The sequence below is a fragment of the Schistocerca piceifrons genome, chromosome 3 (assembly GCF_021461385.2).
Source record: "Schistocerca piceifrons isolate TAMUIC-IGC-003096 chromosome 3, iqSchPice1.1, whole genome shotgun sequence".
Lineage (NCBI taxonomy): Eukaryota > Metazoa > Arthropoda > Insecta > Orthoptera > Acrididae > Schistocerca > Schistocerca piceifrons.
Window position 1 is genome coordinate 72,728,337 of NC_060140.1, and position 25,149 is coordinate 72,753,485.

General features: G+C 41.0%; 1 protein-coding gene across 1 annotated transcript in view; it reads right to left on the bottom strand.

Moving 5' to 3' along the window:
- LOC124788398 (coiled-coil and C2 domain-containing protein 2A) overlaps positions 1-25,149 on the bottom strand; it is a 348,192-nt gene that overhangs the window by 297,340 nt on the left and 25,703 nt on the right. Inside the window, exons 3-4 of the mRNA XM_047255664.1 lie at positions 17,720-17,858; positions 14,099-14,216 (exon numbers count right to left, since the gene is read on the bottom strand). Coding sequence (XP_047111620.1) covers positions 14,099-14,216; positions 17,720-17,858 — 257 coding nt within the window. The remainder of the gene's footprint in view (positions 1-14,098; positions 14,217-17,719; positions 17,859-25,149) is intronic.

The following is a 25,149-nucleotide window of genomic DNA, read 5'->3' on the forward strand; positions in this document are numbered from 1 at the left end:
GACCTATTACCCAGTGATATAAAATGTCTAACAGACAGCAAGGTAAAATATGAAAATAAATTGAAAACATTTCCCTTTGACAACTCCTTCTATTCAAGGATTTTTATGCTTGTAATGTGTAAATGGTGCTGGATCTGTATATCTTGTTTTCATTCGCAGGAGAGCAGGGGAAGGGGGGGGGGGGGGAGATAGTGATATTTATAGTACAAATAGATGACAAATTAATTTGCATTAGGAATGTAAAATGATTCGTTCCACATCATCGTGATTTATTGTGAAAAATGATCCATGGAACATGGAAGTAACTAACTAACAACCAATTTTCATAAATGAGTGTCAAATACATATCAAGCAGCAGCAGGAGAACACACATACAAAAGGTATTACAATTTGCTAACTTTTGGAGCCAGTGGCTCCTTCTTCTGGCAGAAGTATTGAAGGGAAAGGAAGTGAGGTGAAGGAAAGGGACTGAGGAGGTTTAGGAAAAGTGGTAGAGTTCGGAAAAGTCACACAGAACCCTGGGTCACAGGAGACTTACTGGATGAGATGAGACAGAAAGAATGATTCAGTCAGGGGAGACTTACCACACAGATTAGTCTTTCCTTCTCATCCCATCCAGTAAGTCTTTCCTGACCTGAGGTTCTGGACAACTTTTTCAAACTCTACCACTTTTCCTAAACCTCATCATTCCTTTTCCTTCACCTCTCTTCCTTCCCCTTTTACTTTCCTGCCAGAACAAGAAGCCACTGGCTCCAAAAGTTAGCAAACTGTAATGTCTTTTATATGTATGTTCTCCTGGCGTTGCTTGGAGAGTAATTTTTAAAATTTTTTTTAAGCCAATTACTTACATTTTCAAAAACTAGGTACTTTCATTGGTATGTCAAATACATATGCCATTTTAAGTCCCCTGTACAAAGGAAAATATTTTGTTTTCAAACCTACCACTGAACATCCACAAACATAATTAATGAACACTACAAATTTTAACAGTAGGCCTTCATCTTTTTTTCACTACATTTCTTTTATTCTGCTTGAAGTTAAAATGCAGTCCCTTTCTAATCTAACTTCTGAAAATTTTTATACAGCTTAGTAGCTATTTTCAGTAGCTGATTGCTGTGATTGGATTTTGGTCATCAAAGCAACAAATTCAACCTGTTCAGAATTTGAATGGAATATATATCCAAAATTTTTGACATGTTTAATGTCACATTAAATTACTTTGATTCTTGCAGCTATGATAGCAACTTTATAAATGAGTGTCTTAAGAAGTAAAATTCGGAAATATGGATGTAACAACTATTACTGCCAACAACTCTGTGGTAATTTAAGGATAACAGAGATAGACTAGCTGATGAAAAGTATTTGGACATCCATTAGTAATCATTAATACATTGTCTGTCATCTGCTTGCCTTTATGATGACTTGAACTCACTGATGACAACTTTCAATGAAGTGTCTGAATGTTTGTGTAGAAATGCTGGTCCACTTTTCCTCAAGAGCTAAAACCAGAGAAGGTAGTGAAGTTTGATACAATGATCTGGAGTGAAGTTGACATTCTGACTCGTCATACCAGTGTTCCATTGGATTCAAGTTGGGTGATATAAACTGAAGTGGAAGTACATGTCTCTGCATCTGGAAGATAATGTATATTCAAATCTAGAACCTCTATGAGGATGTCAATCAGGATTGTTTTAAATACAAGCTGTAACAGTTGTGATCGTCAGTCACTTTTGAGATTGGATGTGGTGGGTTGATGTCAGTCAAGAATGCCTTTAACATGACAAAGACGTCATTATCAACACCTTACTGAGTTTAAACAAGGTCGTGTAACAGGACTACGAGAAACTGGATGTTCCTTCTGTGATATTGCAGAAAGACTTGGCAGGAATGCAGCCACTGTACATGTTGGCAGAATGTATGGTCACAAGAAGACAGAGCTTCAGATGGCCACATGGCACTACTGAGAGAAAATACCATTGTGTTCAACATATGCTCTAGTGCCATTTGAGCAGCAGTTGGTACAAATAGGTTACTTCAAGGACAACTCTGAGCCAGATGCCCTACAGTGTGCATTCCACTGACCCAAAATCATCATCATTTGCGACTTCAGTGGGATCAAGCAAGACCTCATTGGAGGCTAGGGAGTGCGTCTGTTGTGTTTTTTTATGACAGTTGGATCTGCCTCAGTGCCAGTGATGGCCATGTGTTGGGTAATGCATGGTCACATACTGTTGTTGTAACCCAAAATGCTCTACAGAGTGCCAACATGTTGCCTTGGCCTGCTTGATTACCAGATCTTCTCTAATAGAGCATGTATGGGACATCATCGAAAGACATCTCCAGTGTTGTACACTAACATCAGCAACTGCCCCTGTGTTTGACCAACCAGAGTGCACCAGACATGGATCTCCATCCCACATCTGACAGATTTTGTAGATTTAATCAAACAAAGAAAAATCCAGGACAAAATAAAAAGACTGTCAAATAAGTAAGCTTTTGATCAAAAAGGCCTCCATCAGAAACATACACACACACATACACAAACACAGTTCAAAAAAACATGACCACAGTCTCTGGCTGCTGAGGCCAGACTGTGAGCAGCAGCACATGACGGGAGAAGCAATCTGGGTGGTGGGGGTACAGAGAAAGATGGGGCAGGAAGGGAGAGGGATAACAGGGCAGGGGTGGAAAAATGTAACATGTTGCTTGTGGGAGCATACAGAGACGAGGTGGGGAGAGGGTAGGGCAGCTAGGTGCACTCAGGAGGTTAGACTGAGGGTGGGAGGGTGTGGGGCATAGGAAAAGAAGTAAAAAGATGCATTAGTGGAATAGAGGGTTCTGTAGTGCTGGAATGGGAACAGGGAAGGGGATAGGTGGGTAAAGGACAATGACTAACAATGACTGAGGCCTGGAGGAGTACAGGAATGTAGGATGTATTGCAGGGAGAGTTCCCACCTCCACAATTCAAGAAAGCTGGTGTTGGTGGAAGGATCCAAATGACACAGGCTGAGAAGCAGTCACTGAAACGAAGAATGTCGTGTTGGTCACCCTGCTCAGAGACTGGGTGGTCCAGTTGTTTGTTAGCCACAGTTTGTCAGTGGCCATTCATGCAGACAGATAGCTTGTTGATTGTCTTACTCATGTATAATGCAACACAGTGGTTGCAGTGCAGCTTGTGGATCACACGATTGGTTCCACAGGTAGCTCTGCCTTTGGTAGGATAGCTGATGCTTGTGACTGGACTGGAGTAGGTGGGGGTGCGACAATGCATGGAACACGCCTTGGATCTTGGTCTATTACAGGGATATGAGCCAAGGGTCAAGTGGTTGGGAGCTGAGGTTGTGTAGGGATTGACAAGGATATTGTGTAGGTTGGTGGGTGGTGGAACACTGCTATGGGAGGGTTGGAAGTGTAGTGGGTAGGACATTTCTCATTTCAAGGCATGACAAGAGTGAGTTCAAACCCTTCTGGAGAATGTGGTTCAGTTGCTACAGTCCTCGGTGGCAATGAGTCATGATGGGAATGCTCCTCTGCATCCATATGGTTGGTTGGTTTGTGGGATTAAAGGGACCAGACTGCTACAGTCATTGGTCCATCCAGATGGTGGAACTTAGGGAGATGGTGGGTGGCTAGAGAGATAAGGCATGGGAGATCTTTTTTGGACAAGGTTGGGAAGGTAATTATGGTCTGTGAAGGCCTCAGTGAGACCCTTGGTATATTTAAAGAGGGACTGCTCGTTGATACAGGTGTGATGGCTATTGGTGGCTAGGCTGTGTGGAAGGGGGTCTTCTTGGTATGGAATGGGTGGCAGCTGTCGAATTGGAAGTATTACTGGTAGTTAGTGAGTTTGCTATGGATGGGGGTACTAATGTAGCCATCTTTGAAGTGGAGGTCAACATTGAGGAAGATGGCTTGTTTAAGTTGAGAAGGACCAGATGAAGCAAGTGTGGGAGAAGGTTTTGAGGTTCTAGAGGAATTAATGTGGATAGAGTGTCCTCACACTACATCAAGATCATGAAGATGTCATCAGTGAATCTGAACAAGATGAAGGGTTTGGGACTCTGGGTGATTAGAAAGGATTCCTCTACATGGTCCATGAATAGGTGGGCATAGGATGGTGCCATGTGAGCACCCACAGCCATACCCCAGATTTGTTTGTGGTGATGCCTTTAAAGGAGAAGTAATTGTGGGTGAGGATATAGTTAGTCACAGCAACTAGGAAGGAGGTTGTAGGTTTGGAATCTGCTGGGCATTGAGAAGGTAGAGTTCAATAGTGGTAAGGCCAAGGGCATTAGGGATCTTAGCATAAAGGGAGGTGATATCAACAATGATGAACAGGTTACAATGTGGCACAGGAACAGGATCTGTGAAGAGTCAATGGGGAAAAAGATTGGTATCCCCTACATGGGAGGGTAGGCTGCGAGTAATAGGCTGAGGAAGCTGCTGTAAGACAGCAAAGATTCTCTCAGTGGGGGACAGTAACTGCCCACAATGGTGCATGCTGGGTTGTTTGGTTTATGCGTTTTAGGAAGCATGTAGAAGGTAAGAGTGTAGTGAGTGGTAGGGGTGATATGAGAGAAGGACTCTGGGGCAAGGTTCTGGGATGAGCCTAATGGTTTGAGGAAAGACTGGAGATCCTGCTGGAGATCTGGAATGGGGTCATCATGGCAGGGTTTGTAGATAGATTAATCTGACAGCTGGCAGAGTCCTTCTGTCAGGTAACCCTTGTGTTTAAGAACAACAGTGGTGGAACCCTTGTCAGAAGGTAGGATAGTAAGGTTGGGATCAGTTTTTAGAGGTGAGATTGTTGGTTGTTTTGGGGAAGGAGACCAGACAGCGAGGTCATCGGTCTCATCGGATTAGGGAAGGATGGGGAAGGAAGTCGGCCGTGCCCTTTGAAAGGAACCATCCCGGCATTTGCCTGGAGCGATTTAGGGAAATCACGGAAAACCTAAATCAGGATGGCCGGGTGCGGGATTGAACCGTCGTCCTCCCGAGAGGTGAGATTGTGGTTCTTTCTGAAGATGTAAGGCTAGTTTGTATCTTGAGGGATTTGGGTAATCATGGTGAGGCAAGGTTCGAGGTTAGAAAATTCTGGAAAGCTAACAGGGAGTGATTTGGGTACAGTGGAGTTGGGTTATGGTTGAATGGAGGAGTGAGCTGAGTCAGGCATGGTTGAGTCCAATAAGTAGGAATCATGGCAAAAATGTTTTTTTGCTCTACGGACTGAGAGAAGAAGGGAATGTTTTTAGCAAGTCCTGCATGATTGAATTTGGGAGTAGTGAAAAAGTTCATGATTGAATTTGGGAGTATGCAAAAAGGTGAGACCTTTGGAAAGGATTGATACTTCTGTAAGGCTAAGGCTTTAAGAAGAAAGGTTCATGACAGTGTTTTGGGTCTGTTTAGATTCTGGATTCTGTATGATGGTGGGAGAGAGTTTTTGAAGGTGGGGTAAATGTAGTAGGTCTGCTAGGCAGGGTTTGACAGCTATGAAGGGATGTGGGGGAGGTCTGGAGGTGTTTGTAGATGGTGGTAGTTCAAGGCAGGAGTAAGAAGTGTACAGGGTGGAGAGTTTCTTGAAGTGGCATTGTGCATGGTGCCCTAGTTCCTAGTTACTGGAGGGCAAGAGTTTCGGTTGTGCATGGTGCCCTAGGACCTAGTTACTGGAGGGCAAGAGTTTCAGTGTGTTTTATGGGATCCAGGAATTTGGCATTGCACAGAAGGAGAATTTTATGGATGGATAGGAAGTATTGCAAGGAGGTTTGTGCCTGGTTGTCTTGGTTTTCCAGGTCTATGTTGGTGAGGGTTAAGGACTGGCAGAAACTGAACATTTGGAGATCATCATGAAAGGAGGGGTTGCAGCCAAAGATGGGTAATTTGATGGTAATACCATTTGGAATTGGGGGGAGGGGGTTCCATTCCCCTCACCTGGTTCACATTCATTGATGACATCTTTGTGATCTTAACCAAGCATGAGGACACCCTACCCACATTCTTCTAGAACCTCAACACCTTCTCTCCCATTTGCTTCACCTGGTCTTCCTCAACCCAACAAGCCACCTTCCTCAATGCCAACCTCCACCTCAAAGAGGGCTACATCAGTATCTCCATCCATAGCAAACCCACCAAGCACCAGTAAGTAATATGTCCAATTTGACAGCTGACACCCATTCCATACCAAGAAGTCCCTTCCATACAGCCTAGCCACTCATAGCCATCACACCTGTAGTGAACAGCAGTCCCTCTTTAAACATACCGAGGGTTCTTATTGAGGCCTTTACAGACCGTAATTACCCTCCCAACAGTGTACAAAAACAGATATCCCATGCCTTATCTCTCCAGCCATCCACCATCTTCCTAACTTCCACTATCTGGACGCAGAGGGGCATTCCCCTCATGATTACCTGTTGTCATGCTCTGAAATGAGAAATGTCCTGCCCACTATAATTTCCACCACTCCCACAGCAGTATTCTGCTGCCCACCGAACCTAACCAATATCTTCATCCAGCCCTACAAACACATATGCCCAACCCCTTGCCTCATGGCTCCTATCTGTGTAATAGAGCTAGATGCAAGACCTGTTCCATAAATTCTCCCACCACCATCTACTCCAGTATGGTCATAAACATCACCTATCTCATCAAAGACAGGGCTGCCTGTGAAACCAGTCATGTATCTACTGGTTAAGCTGCAACCACTGAGTTGCATTTTATGTGGGCATGACAACCAAAAAGCTGTCTGTCTGCATGAATGGCCACCAATGAACTGTGGCCAAGAAACAGCTGGACCACCCAGTTGCTGCTGCTGAGCATGCTGCCCAATACAATGTTCTTTATTTCAATGACTGCTTCACAGCCTGTGCCATCTGGATCCTTCCCACCAACACAAGCTTTCCTGAACTGCACAGGTGGGAACTCTCCCTGCAATGTATCCTACATTTCTGTATTACTCCTGGTCTCAGCCTTCGTTAGTCAATGTCCTTTACCCGCCCACCCCATTCCCTTTTCCCATTCCAGCACTACACAGCGTCTACCCCATCAACACACCCACAACTTCTCTCCTTTTCCACTGCCTCCCCCCACCCCCCCCCCCCTTGCCACCATCTAACTTCCTGACTCCACCTAGCTGCCCTACCCTCTCCTCATCTCGTACCTGTATGCTCCCACAAGCAGCATGTTACTGTCTCCCACCCCTACCCTGCCATCCCTCCCCCTTCCTTCTGCAGCTTTCTCCTTACTCCCGCCACCCAAATTGCTTCTTCCATCATCTGCTGCTACTTACAGTCTGGCCTCAGCAGCCAGAAACTGTGGTCATGTCTTTTTGAGCTGCATTTGTGTGAGTGAGTGTGTGTATATTTCTGATCATGGCCTTTCTGGCCAAAAGGCCACTTGTTTGACAGACTTTCTCCTGTGCCTATCTGCAACTCACCATCACCATTACATGGTTTGTGGCAGCTACCCTTTTCATAATAAGACTTTGTGGGTTTGTATGTTTCCTCTACTACAAGACTGTAAAACACATATAACATAGGAACACTGATTTTTAAATATGGTGCAACATTTCAGTAACTGACAAGTGAGAACAAGTGGACTAAGATTATGGCACCATTGTAACAGTATGATTGAAATTGGATTGTTTAGGATGAGGAAAAAATCTTGGCTGCTTAGGCATTGTCTACAACATAGAAGTATAGAGGGAAAAGCGGAAGGAGTGAGAGGAAGGGGTAGGAAGAGAATTAGAATGATGGTTGACATTAAAATACGATGAATGTACAAACAGAAGGAAAATGCTCAGGACATGAGAGCATGGAGAGCCTCCAGCTGAAACCTGTCATAAGACAGACATACTAAAGAAATAAAAATGAACCTGTCATAAGACAGACTCACTGAAGAAATAAAAGTGACTGAAATAACTTTGAGGTTAATAAATGGTGCAACAAAAAGTTTCCCAGGAAGTAGGTACATAGTGATCTGAAGTCATCATTCATTGCAAGCAAGATAATATTCTTAATAATTATCATCTTTTTTATGGTTGTGTCTTGTGTAATTATCTGTGTATGGTATGGCAGTTACTAGCCTGGGTGTGGCAGCTGCAGCAGAGGCAGCTTCAGCTACAGTGCATTAAATCAGTACTGTAACACTTGTTAGATACCAAATAGTATACACAAGACAAGTTTTCAGTTGTGCACAGTGGGACTTATGAAGCAATAAATTAACTTTACCAAACTAACAAATTATAACAGATGAGTGATTTGTTACACTCTGTATATGTACTTTGAGTTCACACTTTCAGTCTGTGTAAAAGAAGGCTACTGGAGGTTTGATACCCCAACAGGTGTGAGGTTATTAGAGAAGAGTATTAGTTAATATTGGCCAAGGGCAGGGGGGAGGAATCAGTGCTTGTTGCAGGACCTATCCTGGCACTTGCCTGAAGTCATATAAAAACACTGTAGGAAGCCTGAGTCTGCATGACCAAACAGGGGTTTGAAACCTACTCCTCTCAAGTATTGATCCAGTGTCATGGCTACTGCACCTCCTCACTAAGTTTTATTTTGAGGAAAGGAGCACAGGTATGCAGAGAAATTTTTCTCAAGAATGTGTGGACTACCATTCTCAAGAGCCAGTAAATCAAAACCAAAATGTAGTAAGTTCCTTTTAGGCCCAGGGGACTCAGTGAAGGCAGAAATCCTGGCAGGTATTATGTCTACCTCTTGAGGCCCAACATTTGATGTGCTGGTTCATTTTATATTATGGTTAGAGTACATAGCTGTCAGAGAAGAAACCACTCATGTAGTCTCACTTTTATATCTTTCAATGAACATATTTTCAGTGACTATAGTTGTACACATAACAAATGCACTGAATGTAACACAGAGATGTATCTTCCTCATCATCATGCTTACTGTGATTATTTGCACCACAACTAACCCCCCCACCTATTCCACAATAAATAAATAAATAAAATGGGAACACAGAAATTATTTGAAACCTGAGGAGTAACTGTCAGTTATAACTTGCTCCCATATTCAGTTAAAAAGAAATTTTGGAACATTTGTAATTTAATAACGAGAAGATAATCCTCAAAACCATTAAATAAACAGTAAAAAGAAAGAGAGAGAACATAAGTGATTTAATCACTTAAGCTGTGAGAAAGAGTGTCAATGTAGTAATAAATTAAGAGTTACTACATACTGTATAGTCAAGAGTAATACAAAATAACTGGCAATAAGATACATATAATAAGATGTAATCCAATAACAGCAGAAGCATTGTACATCACACCTTAACTGGATTTCAATTCAAGTTCTGTGACCAATTGACTCAGAGTTGTATTGCGTGTAATAGAAAATGCATCCTGAAGCATGACATCTTTATCTCTGCCTTTGTTGTCACTGCTGATATTTTAATCACTAAGGTAATAAAAAATTCAAGAGGCAGTCATGGTGAAACAGTGCAGCAAACTTTTACAGCACCCAGTAGATTATTAAGGCACATAACATGTGCAGTTCTTCATTTATACATTCACAGGAATCTGCACAGCTCATGGCACACTGATGGAAAGTTATGAAGTCCAAAAAGGAATTGGTTGCCAGATGGAAGTAACTTTCCAACTCCAAAATGGTGAAAATACTGAACTTCTTCAAGTCAAAGTGTCATGTATGTGCTAGGGATATTACACCGAAACAATGGTCATACCCTGTTGGTTTGTCTGCAACAGAATTTTGGTCAGTAACTGAGGGAAATGTGACTTTAACAGAAAAATAAAATGATGATTATCTTACAAGAGTTGGGGAAACATCAAGGAACCCAGCAGTGTGTGTATGTTATGGCCATAATTACAGGTAATGGACTTTTTTTCTTTGGCTTTTAAAATTGCTCACTGGATTATAGAATACTGGAAACCTTTGGCTCCATCAGATAAGTCAACAAGCCAGCACTTTCAAGTTTACAGTTGAATAAGGGTGTGCTGCAAAGATATCCATGTGTAACAACATGCAACAGGATTTATGGGATCAATAAGAATTGGGTTAAATCAAATGAGTCATAGATCTTAGTTTTCAAGAAACAGTTAGTGGTTCTGGACATAGTGGTGTTCTGTCATGGCATGGATAAGGTCTAACAGCCTATGTACACAGATCACTCAGTGGGGTCCTCCATGAAAAGCTGCATGGAAACCATTTGTAGACCTCTACATTGTATACACATTTTTACCAGATGGAAAACATATCCACCCATTAAGTAAAAGAAGTACAGAAACACTATGGATTGAAATTTCTTTGGAAATATCCAGTGTAGTTGTTTACTTAATATCACACAAGTGGTGCTTTTGTTGAGCTAGAAAGAGTCCACAGTGACATTAAGCCCAAGTGTAGAACTTATTCTACCAACAGGAAAGATGGTGGATAGATAGATAGATAGATAGAGAGAGAGAGAGAGAGAGAGAGAGAGAGAGATGGATGGCTACATTAACAAACCATTGCCTTTCACATCTGATGATGAATAGCTCCATCACTCATGATCTCTGAGATCACAGTTTCTAAATATTTCCTGCCCTGAAAACCATTGGATTTGAAATTAAACCAATAATTTATCCTTGCCTTCTTCAGTGGATATTTAAACCTTTGCAACATAGATCTATGTCTTTTGCAGTTTTTTAAAATAATTTTTGCTAAACACAACAAACTTCTTCATGTTCCTAGACCATTCAGCAAATCACTTTTTCAAGTCTCTTATAGGAGTAAACAAATAATCACCATATCACACATGCAGGAACCTCTCATCTACAAAAGAACTTCCATCCTTTCAGCATCAAGGAGGCCCCATGTATAAAAAACTGTGTCATATGCCAAGCTAACTATTCTACCACCTCCTTTACTAGGTGAGCATTGGAAGCAGTAAGGTGAAAGTAAGCAGTACATGTTATCTATTTAAATGATTGTTACTTTTCATTCTAGATGGCATTAGTAACAAGTACACAAGTGGTTTATTCAATAATAAACTTCTTAATACCTGTTATTCCTTCACTGTTCCTACTAGCAGGAAATGTTTTTCACAGGGTACCAAATTTGTCATAATGTCTGAAGACCACTTGAGGATTTAAGTGGAAAATAACAACATTTATTTGAAAACTGTGCAGATCGAGACAGAATTTTCAAATAAATACCTCTTAATTTGCTGATAAATTGTTTCACAGAGATCTTGTTTAAAATAACTAGTATTTTACTATGTTGGGACGGAAACTTCAGCAAGTTCACAGACAGTTCATTACTCTGCATCAAAACTCAACTACTGTTCCAGCTATAAATAGTTTACTGCAAAGACCACCATTTTATTTGGAACACATTCACTCTCTCGGTTCTTAAATGTTTTTGTGTCTTCCCATTTGGTGTTATTGCCTCTGAGTACAGGTCTTGCCTTCATTGTACCTCTGTTTGCATTTGCTTATAACTGTTGGACTCTTTTACAGACTTCCTTTGACTGCTCAGTAATTTTGTATGTCACGTTCCATTTCTAACAGACCGGATTTTGAGTCTTGATGACAGCATTTCAGTACCTGTTTACCAGTTACCAGACAGATCACATTTTCACTGTAGTATTTAAGATCCTTACAGTGTGACTTTTGTAACACTTGAAAATCTGTCTGTACATCTACAGACATCCTCTGCAGACCAATGTCAAATGCATAGCAGAGAGTATTTACCACTTTCAGCTGCAATGTTGCACTGTTAGTCACACTAATGTCACCACCTATCACAAGCCTGAATCACCACACTTTACACAGCAGACCACTGAGAGGCAAGCAGAAAAAGAGTTAATGAGGCTCTGAAAGGTACCAATAGGTATGTGGAGCCAAACAGACTCTAGTGCCACAGCCAGCTGCACTAGTTTTCTCCAATGAGGATCCAAGGTGTGAATAGCCCCATTGAGGTGGTCCCACAGATTCTTTATTGGGTTCAAATCTAGGGAGTTTGGTGGCCAGGAGAGTACAGTAAACCCATCATACTGCTCTTCAAACCACACATGTACACTGCCAGCTATGTGGCACATTGCATTGTCCTGCAGGCAGATCCCACTGTGCCGAGGAAACTACATGCACATGTGGACATGGTGCCCAAGAATAGATGCATACATTTGTTGATCTACTGTACCTTCCACAATGACAAGATCACCTAGGAAATGCCACAAAGACATTGCCCAGACCATAATGCTCCCTCCTCAGGGCATGACCATTCCAACAATTACTGCAGAGTGTTTGCTTTCTGTCCAATGGAGCATAAAATTAATTCACCTGAAAAGTTCACCTGTCACCACTCAGTGGACATCTAGCTGCAGTATTAGCATGCCAGTATTAGCCTTTGTTGCTGATGGATAGCAGTCCGCATGGATGGATGAACTAGACACCCACTGTGGAGGCCCATACGCAGCAATGTTTACAGAACAGTCATTGACGAGACTCTGTTGGTGGCCCCTTGGTTCATCAGAGTGGTCAGTCATTCAACAACTGCATGTCTGTTTGCCCGTACACATCTCCACAGCTGTCATTCCCCTGTCACCTATGGCTCATGACACACCACAGTTGCCTCGATGCCGATTTTGAATGTTGTCATTTTACCATGCATGGTACACTTTAATCACAGCAACACATTATCAATTTACAATCTTAGCCATTTAGGAAATCCTTCCACCCTTAGCCCAAAAGCCAATCATCATGTCCTTTGGACATCAGATAAATTAATCAATTTCTGCATTATGACAACTATTGCACTGTTTTCTGCATCCCTCCAATATGCTTTATATGCCCTCCACTGTTAGTGCTGCCACCAGCCACCATCCTCGAGTGGTTATTGGGCATTGACATCAAACATAGGTGGTGGTCTCATTAATGTGTCTATACCATGTAATATTGTGTGTTAAAAAATTTCCCACTTAACTTGTCCTATAAACAAATGAAAATTCTTGTAAATCACTCACTTTACTGCAGTCTAATTGTGGTAATGGACTGCTGTATCATTCAGCACTAGTGCTTGTGATGTATTATTATAGTGAGGAAGCATCTTCTGCACCCCAAACAAAGCAAGTGATTGCATCACACTTTTATAATGTAATACTGTTGCTGTTTTTGTTGTGGTCTTCAGATCCAGTGCAACCTTCTTCATCTCCAAGTAGCTACTGAAACCTACATCCTTCTGAATCTGCTTAATGTATTCATCTCTCGGTCTCCCTCTATGATTTTTACCCTCCACGCTGCCCTCAAATACTCCAATACAATGTAACACTATGAACCATAAACTAAATGAAATTCTGTAGTCCAAAAGTTTTTGCACTAACAAAGAGCACATCCCGGCTGGATGTTTCCAGCTAAGAAGAGATTTACTACAGTGAGACAAGATGTAATTTCTGCTGAAGTTCACGCAGAATAGGAACCCTGAGCTCCTAACAAAGAGGAACATGAGACTTCACTGTCCCCAAAGAGAAATGCACAGGACGCAGTAGTATATTTCTAGATTCTTTGCTTAATACTGGTACCCAAAAGTTTGTAAGTAGGAATTCCCAGGACAGATGGTGCCTGTATTCAAGCATTTGGCAGTTCAGACTTTTTAGTATTTCTGCGATCCTCTCCCATGCATCATATGCAAAAAGGCTGAAATTACTATTAATATTGTCTGCAGATCATTCATATACAACATGAATGCTTGGGTCCCACTGCACTTCCCTGGGGAAAAACTGTAGTTACTTCTAATTCTGTTGATGGCTCCCCACCCAATGTAACATGCTATGTCCTCCCTACAAAGAAATCTTTAATCCAATCACAAATTCTGTTTGGTACTACATATGATCGTACACCTGTTAATAAACTTTCATGTAGTACCAAGTCAAATGCTTGTTGGAAGTCAGGAAATACTGAATCCATCTGACTGCCTTGATCAAGAGATTTAAGAATGTCATTTGAGAAAAGCAAGAAAAAAACTTGACCATGTTTGTGTATGGTTCAATTTGTACTTATTATACATTTTTAATTAATAACTGACCTCAAGCGATCATAAAACCACAAGAACAATAGAGAAATAAATAAATAAAAGCTTTAAATTTCACCTACTAGTTTATATTCCAGTTCCAGCCTAGAATGACATTCTTCAGATGGTGGTGGATTGTATGACTTATATATCTGTGGATCAGGCATGGTTATCAGTTTCCCATCCTCACCAAACCATTTTCTGAAAGAAATAGAACCTCTAAGTTATAACGACATTTTCACAACTGGAAATTATAAGAAGTGGCAGTTTCAGCTACATTGTGTTTCATCAATTCTTATTTATTCTAAACCAGTCAGTATTACGGCATTTATGAATCAGAGATGACTACCAGAATATGTATGACCCAGCCACTGCGTATCTCAGTGAAAGTCTCTCACTTTATCAAGATCTCCAAACATGACACAAAGCAAAACTTGAAAAAATACACAAGAAATTGGTTAAACATCTGCTAGAATTAAAGGCATATACAAAGTGCCCTCCCATTACACACAATTAAACTGTAGCTTACTAATATGAAAATACCACCAGCTATGTATTGCATGATAAATAAACTGTTATCATCAAACTGAGTTAAGCAGGGTGGTTCACTTGTTGGTTGGACTGGCCTTAACCTGCTATTTACTTCCTTTGTAGACCTGTGCAGAACTTTTCCCCTCAGCAGATAGGACCTGGAGTGAAGCATCTCAATCCTTTGTGCTACGGTATGTTCCACTTTTCTGTTTGCTTACTTGGCTGTTGTATTAGCTTCAAGCTCTTCACAGAATGGGAAGTATTGTCAACATCCTGAACTATGTAATTTGTTGTATTCATGTTCTGAATATCCTCAAGAATAATTCCACAAAAGGGACCGATGACCGTCGCAGTCTGGTCCCTTTAATCCCACAAACCAACCAATTCCACAAAAGGAGTACATGTCAAAACCATCTGCTCCCCACCTGTTTACACTCACCTTATGTCCAGACCTATTCACTGGCTAGTTCTTACCTTTCCCAGTGTCTTCAGAATTGAGAGCACTGTATCAAAAATTAACAGTTGGGACACAAATCCCAAGGACATACAAGGATGACTCAATATTGATTTGGCAACTGACAGAAGTTGTGTTTTGACAAATGACCAATAGTTAGCAGCCTGCTGTTGCATCACAGAAAAGGAAACTGTGTCAGTGCAAATATGGCAATCCTTTTGTCAACTTGCATGGTGCTGGAGCAGTGATCTGTTATATGGTTTTCAAGGAGTGACGCTGTTAAACTTGTTGAAATGCGTTGGAGAATGAAAGCATAGTGTAGTGATTTATGTACATCTCTGCATGAGTGGTGCAGAAAGGTTAAAAAGGGGTAACATATGTGGAGGCAGTCTGCACCTGAACCAGGCACACCACTTAGAGATGAATGAAAGTACTGCCAGAGTGGAAGAGCTTCTGAAGGAAAACAAGGATATTACTGTACATGAGATACCCTCTATTTTTGATGTTGGTGTTAGTTCAACACACACTATTGTCCATGATGACCTGCAGTTCAATAAAGTGTTCTGCACATCTGTTGACAACTGAATTGAGAAATCATCATATCCATGACAGCATTGAGGAATTTTTGTGTCACTTCCAGACTGAAGGTAATTGATTACTAGGCAGAACAATTACATGAGACAAAACCTAGGTGCACTGTCACAAACTTGAAACTGAAAGATCAAGCAAGGAATGGCATCACAGTTTTTCACCAATAACAAAAAATATTGTTCAATCAACCACTGGTAGGAAAAGTCATTTTCACTCTCTTTTTAGGCATTACATGGAAAGGTTATTAACAGTGACCTGTAATACATACTCAAATCTGCAACAAAACACCTTTGCCTTGCAATCAGGAGTGAACAATGAGGACTTCTTGGTACAGGCATTTTGTTGTAACACATTAATGCTCATTCCCATACTGCCCATTCAATTATAGCAACAGTAAAGGAGATGAAATTTGAACAATGTAAGGGACAGATAGATTGCTTCCTTACATTGTTGATGTTCCAATCTGGAGGTTCCATTGTTGGATATGAAATCTGAATGTCTCAGACACCCATCTTACTCATCAGATCTCACTCTGTGTGACAGTCATCTATTCGAATAGCTCAAAGAAGTGCTGGAAGGCAAGTGACCAAGAGGTGAAAACTGCAGTGCACAAGTGGTCACATTCGCAGGCCACAAGAATTCTTTGCATGAGGTATCTATGCACTTCTGAAGCAGTGGAATGCATGCATTGAAAGCCACGTGGACTATGTCATGTGTTTCTGAGTTCCACACATCGATCCACTATAGGTGAGTGGTTGCCTTACCCTTATTTTATAGACAATGTCAAAAAATGGTATATCTCTAATTTTTATGTATTAATTAACTTGCACATAACAAACATTTACGGTTTTCATTTGAATCACCTTCCTAATAAGAAAAAACCTGTCTCCAGCCATCCTGATTTAGGTTTTCCATGATTTCCCTAAATTGTTTCAGGCCAATGCCGGGATTTTTCCTTTCAAAGGGCACAGCCGATTTCCTTCCCAATCCTTCCCTAATCCTAACTTGTGCTCCATCTCTAATGACCTTGTTGTCAACAGGACGTTCAACACTAGTTTCCTACTGCTCCTCCTAATAAGAAAAGTGATGAGATACACATCTACCTCACCCATTCTAGATCCATGAACGTAACTTATCAGTGCTACGTTAAAATATTACTTTACAAAAACATAATAACTTGCTATGGATGCATGTCTGTTATAGGCCTAATTATCATTAACAATCTGGTTGCTAGGTTATGAAAGGTACTACATAAACTAAGTCTGGAAAACATTGTTTATTCTTATCTCAGCAGCTAAAATTCTCGAAAGCCTTGTTGATTAAAAATATTGTAAAAGAGCTATTTTACTGATAGACAAATAATTGTGAGCCACACAAGTGACTACTGCACTAACATGTTTCATAAGTTTTATTTCAATTCAGCTACAGTGAGCAACATGGTGTGAAGTTCGTCCCTCAGCTCATTCTCTAACCAAGAATCTCATGCATACGCAGCATCTAAAGACAGTCATGCTATAAGAAACTAAACCAAACAATTCTAGCAGGCAAGGTTTGTTTAAAAAAAAAATTAAAACAAAGAAAGAAAGAAAACCTTAGAAACTCAGTAATGCTAACAAATCCAGCATAAGCAGTAAGTTCTTTGGCTCACACTTGTGTTAGTGTGTGTTAGCAAACATTTTATTCTACAAAAGTGTTAAATGAACACCCTAAATTATTTCCTCTAGAGAAAAAAAAAAACACAAAATCCTAATGAGCAAAATAGATGTATGCAGGAACATAATAAGTTATGTTTTTTTTGTTTATTTATTTGCAACATACTCCATTACTATATTTCTATCATTATATGTGTGAATTGCACATTTGTGTGAGTGCAGTGTAGCATAATGATACGGATTACGATAATAATTCTGATGAGAGAAGGGAGAGGGTGAAACCAGGTGCCACCACATAGCCTATTCCTTGCAAAAAGCACCAAGGGGGCTGCCAAGCCTAATGACCCATATGGCAATCCAACAGACAGATTACCAGTACACAAGTGCAGCATCTGGTGATCAGGAACTGTACACCTGCGTAATGCATTACCCTGACATCGTTTGATATGTGTCAAGTAAGATGTTGATATACCGACCTTCCTCCTGCAGCTATTATGCGTTGCTCCATGAGGTTTCTGAGATGGCTTGGAACACGTAACTGTGAACCCACATATAAACCCTCTTCTTCTGGATAGCGTGGCTCACAACCTGGAGCCAACTTATTGAACAAAGGAACTGAAATACAAGTGGTTTTCATTCAGAAGTAGCAAACAGGGAAAAAATTATACACAACATACAAATGAATATTAACAAAGATTTTAATTACAAAATGTATGTACAATGCCTGATGAAAAAATTAAGCACTCAGAAGGTGCAGAAGCAACAAAATAAAACTTCATGGTTTGAGAGGGTGAGTGATGTTATTTCAGTGATTACAAAACTGAGTCAGATTTGTAAAGAATGTGGCAGCATGAGCCCGTGTATTGGTGTGACACTGCACACACCCTGGCCTGGATGCATGTAGTAATTCAGTTGGAAAGGGTGTCAGAAACACATTGTATCTTCTCCCGGAGCAAGCTGGCCCACATCTGTTGTGACTGATCCTTGATATCCTTGACAGACTCCAAGCTGACCCCATGCATGTTCTGTAGGGGCCAGATCTGGGGATCTTGCTGAGTGTGGGAGTACCTCAACATCATACATACACTTCACACATTGTCCTGCTGAAAAATGGTGCCACAATACTGTCTCAGAAAGGTAACACATGAGGACACAGGCTGTCCATGATGTACCATCGTGCTGTCAGAGTTCCCTCAGTCACTACTAGCTATGACCTGAAGTCATACCCAATGGCGGCTCTCCACACCATAATGCCAGGAATAACACCACTCTGCCTCTCCAAAACATTGGAAGAGTGGGACCTCCCTTCAGGTGGCCATTATACTTGCTGATGATGGTCATCTTGGGTAGTGTAGAACCGTAGTACTTTTCTGAACAAAATGCAACACAATTCATCAGCAGTTCAAGCTTCCTGGTCATGGCACCATTCCAAATGCAGCCATTTGTGTTGTGACACTTACGGCAGCTGCATGCGAAACAGTACTTCCCTAGTCTGAGTGCTAATAGTCTGTGACCAGGATGTTGTAGGGAATCAATTACTTGTCCTTGGATGGCAGGTGCAGATGTAAAGGGGTTATGACATGCATGGTCCAGTGACCCTCTACTGTGGTAGTCAACTGGAATCTTGACAATAAATATGCCTACCCCCACATTTCCTGTGCAGTCCAACATTGGTCACTGTCACATACAAGTCTGGATATTGCACAATTCAATCAGCTGGGCAAAGGCAGACACACAATGAAGCCCCTTTCAAATTCTGTCAGGTGCTGATAATCTGACTCACACTAGTATGCAGTATCTCGGTGTGCTTCACGGTGATCACTCAACATCTGACTCTGCTCATGCCCCTTATACCAGGCCTGGTAATAACACTAAACATAAATAACCCTAATTCTCTTTGTTCACTTGAGAATGTAATGTTTTTTCAGTGGTTACAAAACGGAGTCAAATTTACTAATAACTTGCCAGTATGAGCCCACTAAATGGTATGATGTTGCATATTCTCGTACTCTGGTCTGGATGCAGGCACATACAAACACCTCTTGTGTTATAAGTGTACAAGGCTACATTGATATCTGACCATGTCTTCTGAGTGCTTCACCTTTTTTTTCATCAGCCAGTTTAATGCTTTAAAATATCACACATCTACATCTACATCTATATTCTTCAAACCCCTGTGAAGTACACAGCAGAGGAACATTCCACTGTACTGGTTTTTTCCCAGCCCATTCATGTGTGGAGTGTGGGAAGAATGATCATTTAAATGCTTGTATGTGTGCCATAAGTAAGCTAATCTGGTGCTCATGGCCCCTCTGTGAGCAATATGCAGGGGTTTGTAGCATATTCTTAGAGCCATCAATGCCAATGCTTGAAATATTTTAAGTGTCTTTCTTTGGGTAGTATACGTCTATCTTCAAACAAAGCTGTGGCCATTTATGCTGCCCTTCTCTGTATATGTTCACTATCCCCTGCTAGTCTTATTTTTATGGTCATCACACAATTCAGACACATTCTAGAATTGGTTGAATCCTGAAGTAACATCTAATGCATGTGATACACAGCCACAATACATCAATGCAATAATCTGGATGTAAAGTACTCCTCCTATTTTATTATGTAACAGTTCACACTTATATTAGTTAAATGAGAAAGGGTGAAAACCACATTTCAGTTCCATACCACCATTAAGAAGTTTAAGATTCCATTTCAGTGTTTAGACTTGAAAAAAATTATGAATATATAAAATAAAAAGCCATTGACAATAAAATTGTAACACCATGAGGGTGGTATGCAACAAACATAAAATTACTATGAAGTGTACTACATGCTTGGATATGCAAATGAGTAGCATTTCAGTGCATCTGCATAAAGCACACAGGATAGATGCCATCTGAATAGAAGAAAATATTATGTAGTGTGTTTCTAATTCAGAATATACATTTGAATATTAGGCCCTTCCCAGAATATCTCCCGTGAAATAATTTCCCTCCTCACCTCTATGACACCCCACACACCCATCTTCTAAATGCTCCCCAAAATCCACCAACCCAACAATCCTGGATGCCCCATTGTGGCTGGTTATTGTGGCCCCACTGAAAGAATTTCAGCACTTACTGACCAACATCTCCAACCAATTGGCCTTAATCAAGTCTCCCATGTCAAAGACAACAACCACTTCGTTCACCAACTCACAACCATCCCCATCCCTTTACCTCCTGGATCCCTCCTCATCACTGTTGACACAAGCTCATATACACCAACATCCCTCATGCCCATGGTCTTACCACCATTGAACACTACATTTACCAATGTCTACTGATTCCAAATCAACTACCTCATTCCTCATACACCTTACTAACTTTATCCTAACCCATACCTACTTCTCATTTGAAGGGAAGGTATATAAACAAATCTGTGGCGCAGCCATGGGCACATGCATGGCACCCTCCATTGCCAAACTTTTTATGGACCATCTAGAGGAGACCTTCCTAGCCTCTCAAAACACCAAACCCCTAGGCTCTGGAGTGAGGGCCAAGACACCCTACCTCTGTTCCTTCACAGCCCCAACACCTTCTCTCCCACTTGCTTCACATGGTCCTCCTCAACCCAGCATGCCAACTTCCTAGATGTTGACCTCTTCTCTCTGATGGCTCCATCCACGCCTCTGTCCACATTAAACCTACCAACCACCAACAGTACCTGCCTTTTGAAAGCTGTTATCACTTTCACACTCCCGAGTAGCCTGGCTTCCTAGGGACGGCATGTCTGCAGTGGCAAAAACTCCCATGCTAGGTATGCTGAGGGTCTCACCAAGGTCTTCACAGAAAACAATCTGCCAGACCTAGTCTGCAAACAGATCTCCTCTGCCATTTCCCCTCACAATTCCCAATCCTCCCACCACCCCCAAAAACCAGCCGCAAAAGGAGTGTCCCATTTGTCACCCAGAGCCACCCTGGACTAGAACAACTGAACCATATCCTTCATCAGGGCTTTGATTACCTATCACTGTGTCCTGAAATGTGGGACATCATACCTGAGATACTTCCCACCCAACCTCCACACTATCCTAGTCCATCCCTGTGGAAGACCCAGGTGCTAAATCTGCCAACCCACCCACCCAGCACTTCCTACTCCAACCCCATCACGGACCGGGCTACCTGTAAAAGCAGCCATGTCATTTACCAGCTCTGCTGCAATCATTGCACAGCTTTTTGTATTGGTATGACTACCAACCAGCTGTCCATCAGGATGGATGGCCACTGCCAAACTGTGGCCAAGAGGAAAGTGGACCACCCTGTGGCACAACATGTAGCTGAAAATAACACACTTGATTTCAATGGCTGCTTCGCTACCTTAGCCACATGGATCCTTCCCTCCAGCACCAGCTTTACTGAGCTGCACAGATGGGAGTTACCTAACAACACATTCTCTGCTCCCATAATTATCCCAGCCTCAACCTACGGTGACATACTGTCCCCACACCCTCCACCCAACACTTTCCACCCCCTCTGTCCTATCATCTCATCCCCATTCTTGTCTCCCATCATGTATATTTGTTGCCCTCTGCCAATGCATCCACCGGTCTTTCCCCATTCCTCTCCTTTTTTGTTCCTTTTTTCTCCACCTTCCTGCCCCATAACCTCCTGATGCTGCACCTGTTGGCAGTCTAGTTCCTGCACACTCCACCAGACAGTGTTTGTCTCTCTACCCACCAGTACACTACTATCCCTTCTCCTCCCCCTTCCAATCCCCCTTATCATTGCACTTCCCCACCCCCTTCAGATTGCTGTTTGCATCCCATGTGATGTTACATTCCGGCCCAACATGGTGGAGTTGGCAGTCATGCATGAATGAGGTGTGCTTGCTTTTTGTTTGTTTGTGTGTGTGTGTGTGTGTGTGTGTGTGTGTTTACTGATGAAGGATGTTGCTGAAAGCTATATGTAAGTGTCTTCTAACTGTGCCTGTTTGCAACTTGACATGTTTCTTTATGGTAAGTAGCAATCTATGTTTTCCTATAGTGTTGAGTATTGGATGTTTCTGACAAGACAGTATTATGTTTCATGTAAGGAGAAACATCTACAAACAAATGTCAGAATTGGACAGTTGCAGGATTCTGGGCTATTGAGGCTGCAGTTAATCATTCTGCAGTAGTGCTGCTCATACTGACCAGAAGCCCCACATCCATCACACAGATATCGAATCAATGGGTTCAGAAGGGCCTCATTCAGTGCCCTGCAGGATCTCAACAAACACACAACAAATGCCCAATAGGACAGACATATTGTTCCCTTGACCTTGTAGGATTGTTCAGCCCTGCGTATCTTGAGACAGGAAATGGGCTTATTTTCAGCAAGACAATTCTTGAATCTCACCTGGATAATGAGATCAATTTTCACTACAGAAGAAATGAACATTATCAGGGAAAAGAGGATGTGGTACATGGCAGCTCAGGATAAGTGGCAATCCCAGTGAATCACTTGGTCTCACCAGTGAAGGGCACAATGCCTTTATAAGCAGCTGCTGGGAACTCCACTGACACATAGTTTTCTGAGTGAAGACTGCTGACATCATCCTTGTGATGCACTACTGGAAACCTGGTTTCTCTACTGGATTGGACTATCATTGCTATAAAGACTATTAGTTGCTGTGCCGATAATGACTCTGCAAGTTCCTATGGACTTTCTGGTAATATTCTTCCATTGCCAAGTTCGCTCACTCACTTTGACCCAGCTCATTGAGGTGTTGTGGACTTTTAACTGTGTTCTATGGTTGTTTGATTGTGGATGAATAAAAGCTGTACACATTGGTACCATTCAAAAGAAATTATGCCATATCCTGCATGCATCTGCAATTCTGATGCTGCCTTGTAGTCAGGGAAAGATTCAAATAGCGTTGTCAAAACAGAATCACCCCTTTTAAAATTTTTCACTTCGAGAATGATGACAGTTTCCTGCCTGTTACTGATACTTGCTTCACACCCAATAATTTTTTTATAAGAGAGATTAGTATTAAATGCTGTAAGATGGCAGATAAGGAGAATATTATTAATACATAATAACTTAAGGCAACCTCAAGTGATACAAGGATCATTTTTTAGGAATTCATTAGTTCATAACAAGAGGATGCATATTTCCTTACAACAAACTGTGACTTGATAAGAAAGGGTTATAAGTAATCTCTACATATAAAAGGCAATGTCCTGACTGAGTGACTCATCATCACCCAGCCCAAACTGTTAAGGGTGGATCTTATACTGTAGCCATTGTTTAAGAAGTGATTTTTCAAAATTCCAACAATAAGGGGGGTGAAGAATTTTTTTGAAAAAGTCACTATTAATGCAATTTTGAAGCCAGACCTACAAAAAATGGTATTTGGTTCCTCAGTCAGAAATAAAGAAATACATATTTCAGCATTTCTGGAAATTTAACTCTTTGGAAGGAAATAGCAAGTGACACCTTTTTTTGAAAATATATCATTCTTAAAGAACTCTAATGTATACATCTATGGACACTGTTATTTGACTTCTCAGTTACAAATAAAAAAAATATGTCTTTCAGTGTTTTTGGAAACTGAATCCCTAAGGGTGTGAAATCGGGAATGAGATTTTTTATGAAAATATTTTATTATGAAATCATTTTTAAAGGTAAATCTATGAAAATTGAAATTTGGCTTCTCAGTCAGAAGCAAAAAACATACTTCATTCACTGTTTTTGAATATTCAACCCCTATTGGGCAAAATGGGAGATGAAGGTTTTAATAGAAATATTTTATTGTGCAAGCATTTTTGAAGCTAAATCTATGAAAATTTGTATTTGGCTTCTCTGTTAGAAATAAAACAAATACCTGTCACTGTTGTTGAAAATTCGACCCCTAAGGGGCGGGGGGGGGGGGGGGTGAAATAGGTGGTGAAACGTTTTATAAGAATATTTCATTGTGAAAACATTTTTAAAGTTAAATCTTTGAAAATCTGTGTTTGATTTCTTGGTTAGAGATCAAAGAATATGTTTTTCACTGTTTTTGGGAATTCAACCCATAAGGGGGTGTAATAGGGTCAGACTGTTTGACTGAATCACTATCACACAGACAAAACCACTAAGAACAGAAACTTGAAGTTTAGGGAGGGTGTGGATCTTATACTGCATGCATCATTTGAGAAGGGATTGTCCAAAATGCCGTTCCTAAGAGGCTGAAATGGTGGATGAGAGGCTTTCTGAAAGTATGTCTCTCTCAGGGAATTTTGAAGCTGGAACTATGAATACTGGTACTTGGGTTCTCAGTCACAAAATTAAAAAAATACATTTCCAGCATTTTTGTAAATTCAGCCACTAAGAGGGTGAAACAGTGGGTGAAAGTTTTTTTTAACATAAATAATTACTAAAAAACTATGAAAGGCTTTCTAAGGCTACATCTATGACAACTGGTGTTTCTGGAAATTCAACTACTAAGGGAGTGCAATAGAGGATGAAAATTTTTAAGAAAATATTTCATTACGTTAAAAAAATTTTAAAGCTAAATTTATCAAAATTAGTATTTCACTACTTGGTTAAATATAAAAAATATTTGTTAGGGGATGAAAATTGTTATGGAATACAAAGAATGCAAAAGGCATGATTGACAAAAACTCTGGACTCCACCTGCAAGTATCACTTTCTGGCCAGAAGCACATTTGGAAAAAATCTTGCTTGGTTAGTGATACGCTTAGCAAGTGTTGCAATTTGTGAACAGCATAAAAATTCAATTAAATAAAAGCATAAAAAAATCTCTGCAGGTCACACAGTGTATGCAAGCAAAGCAGTGGGTAAGCTAGTTTACTTACATGTAAGGCTCCATTTGAAGGCAGAAAGCATCTCACCGTAGCAACTAAGATTTATTTCAGATTACAAAGTTACGCAGTAAATGAAGCAGG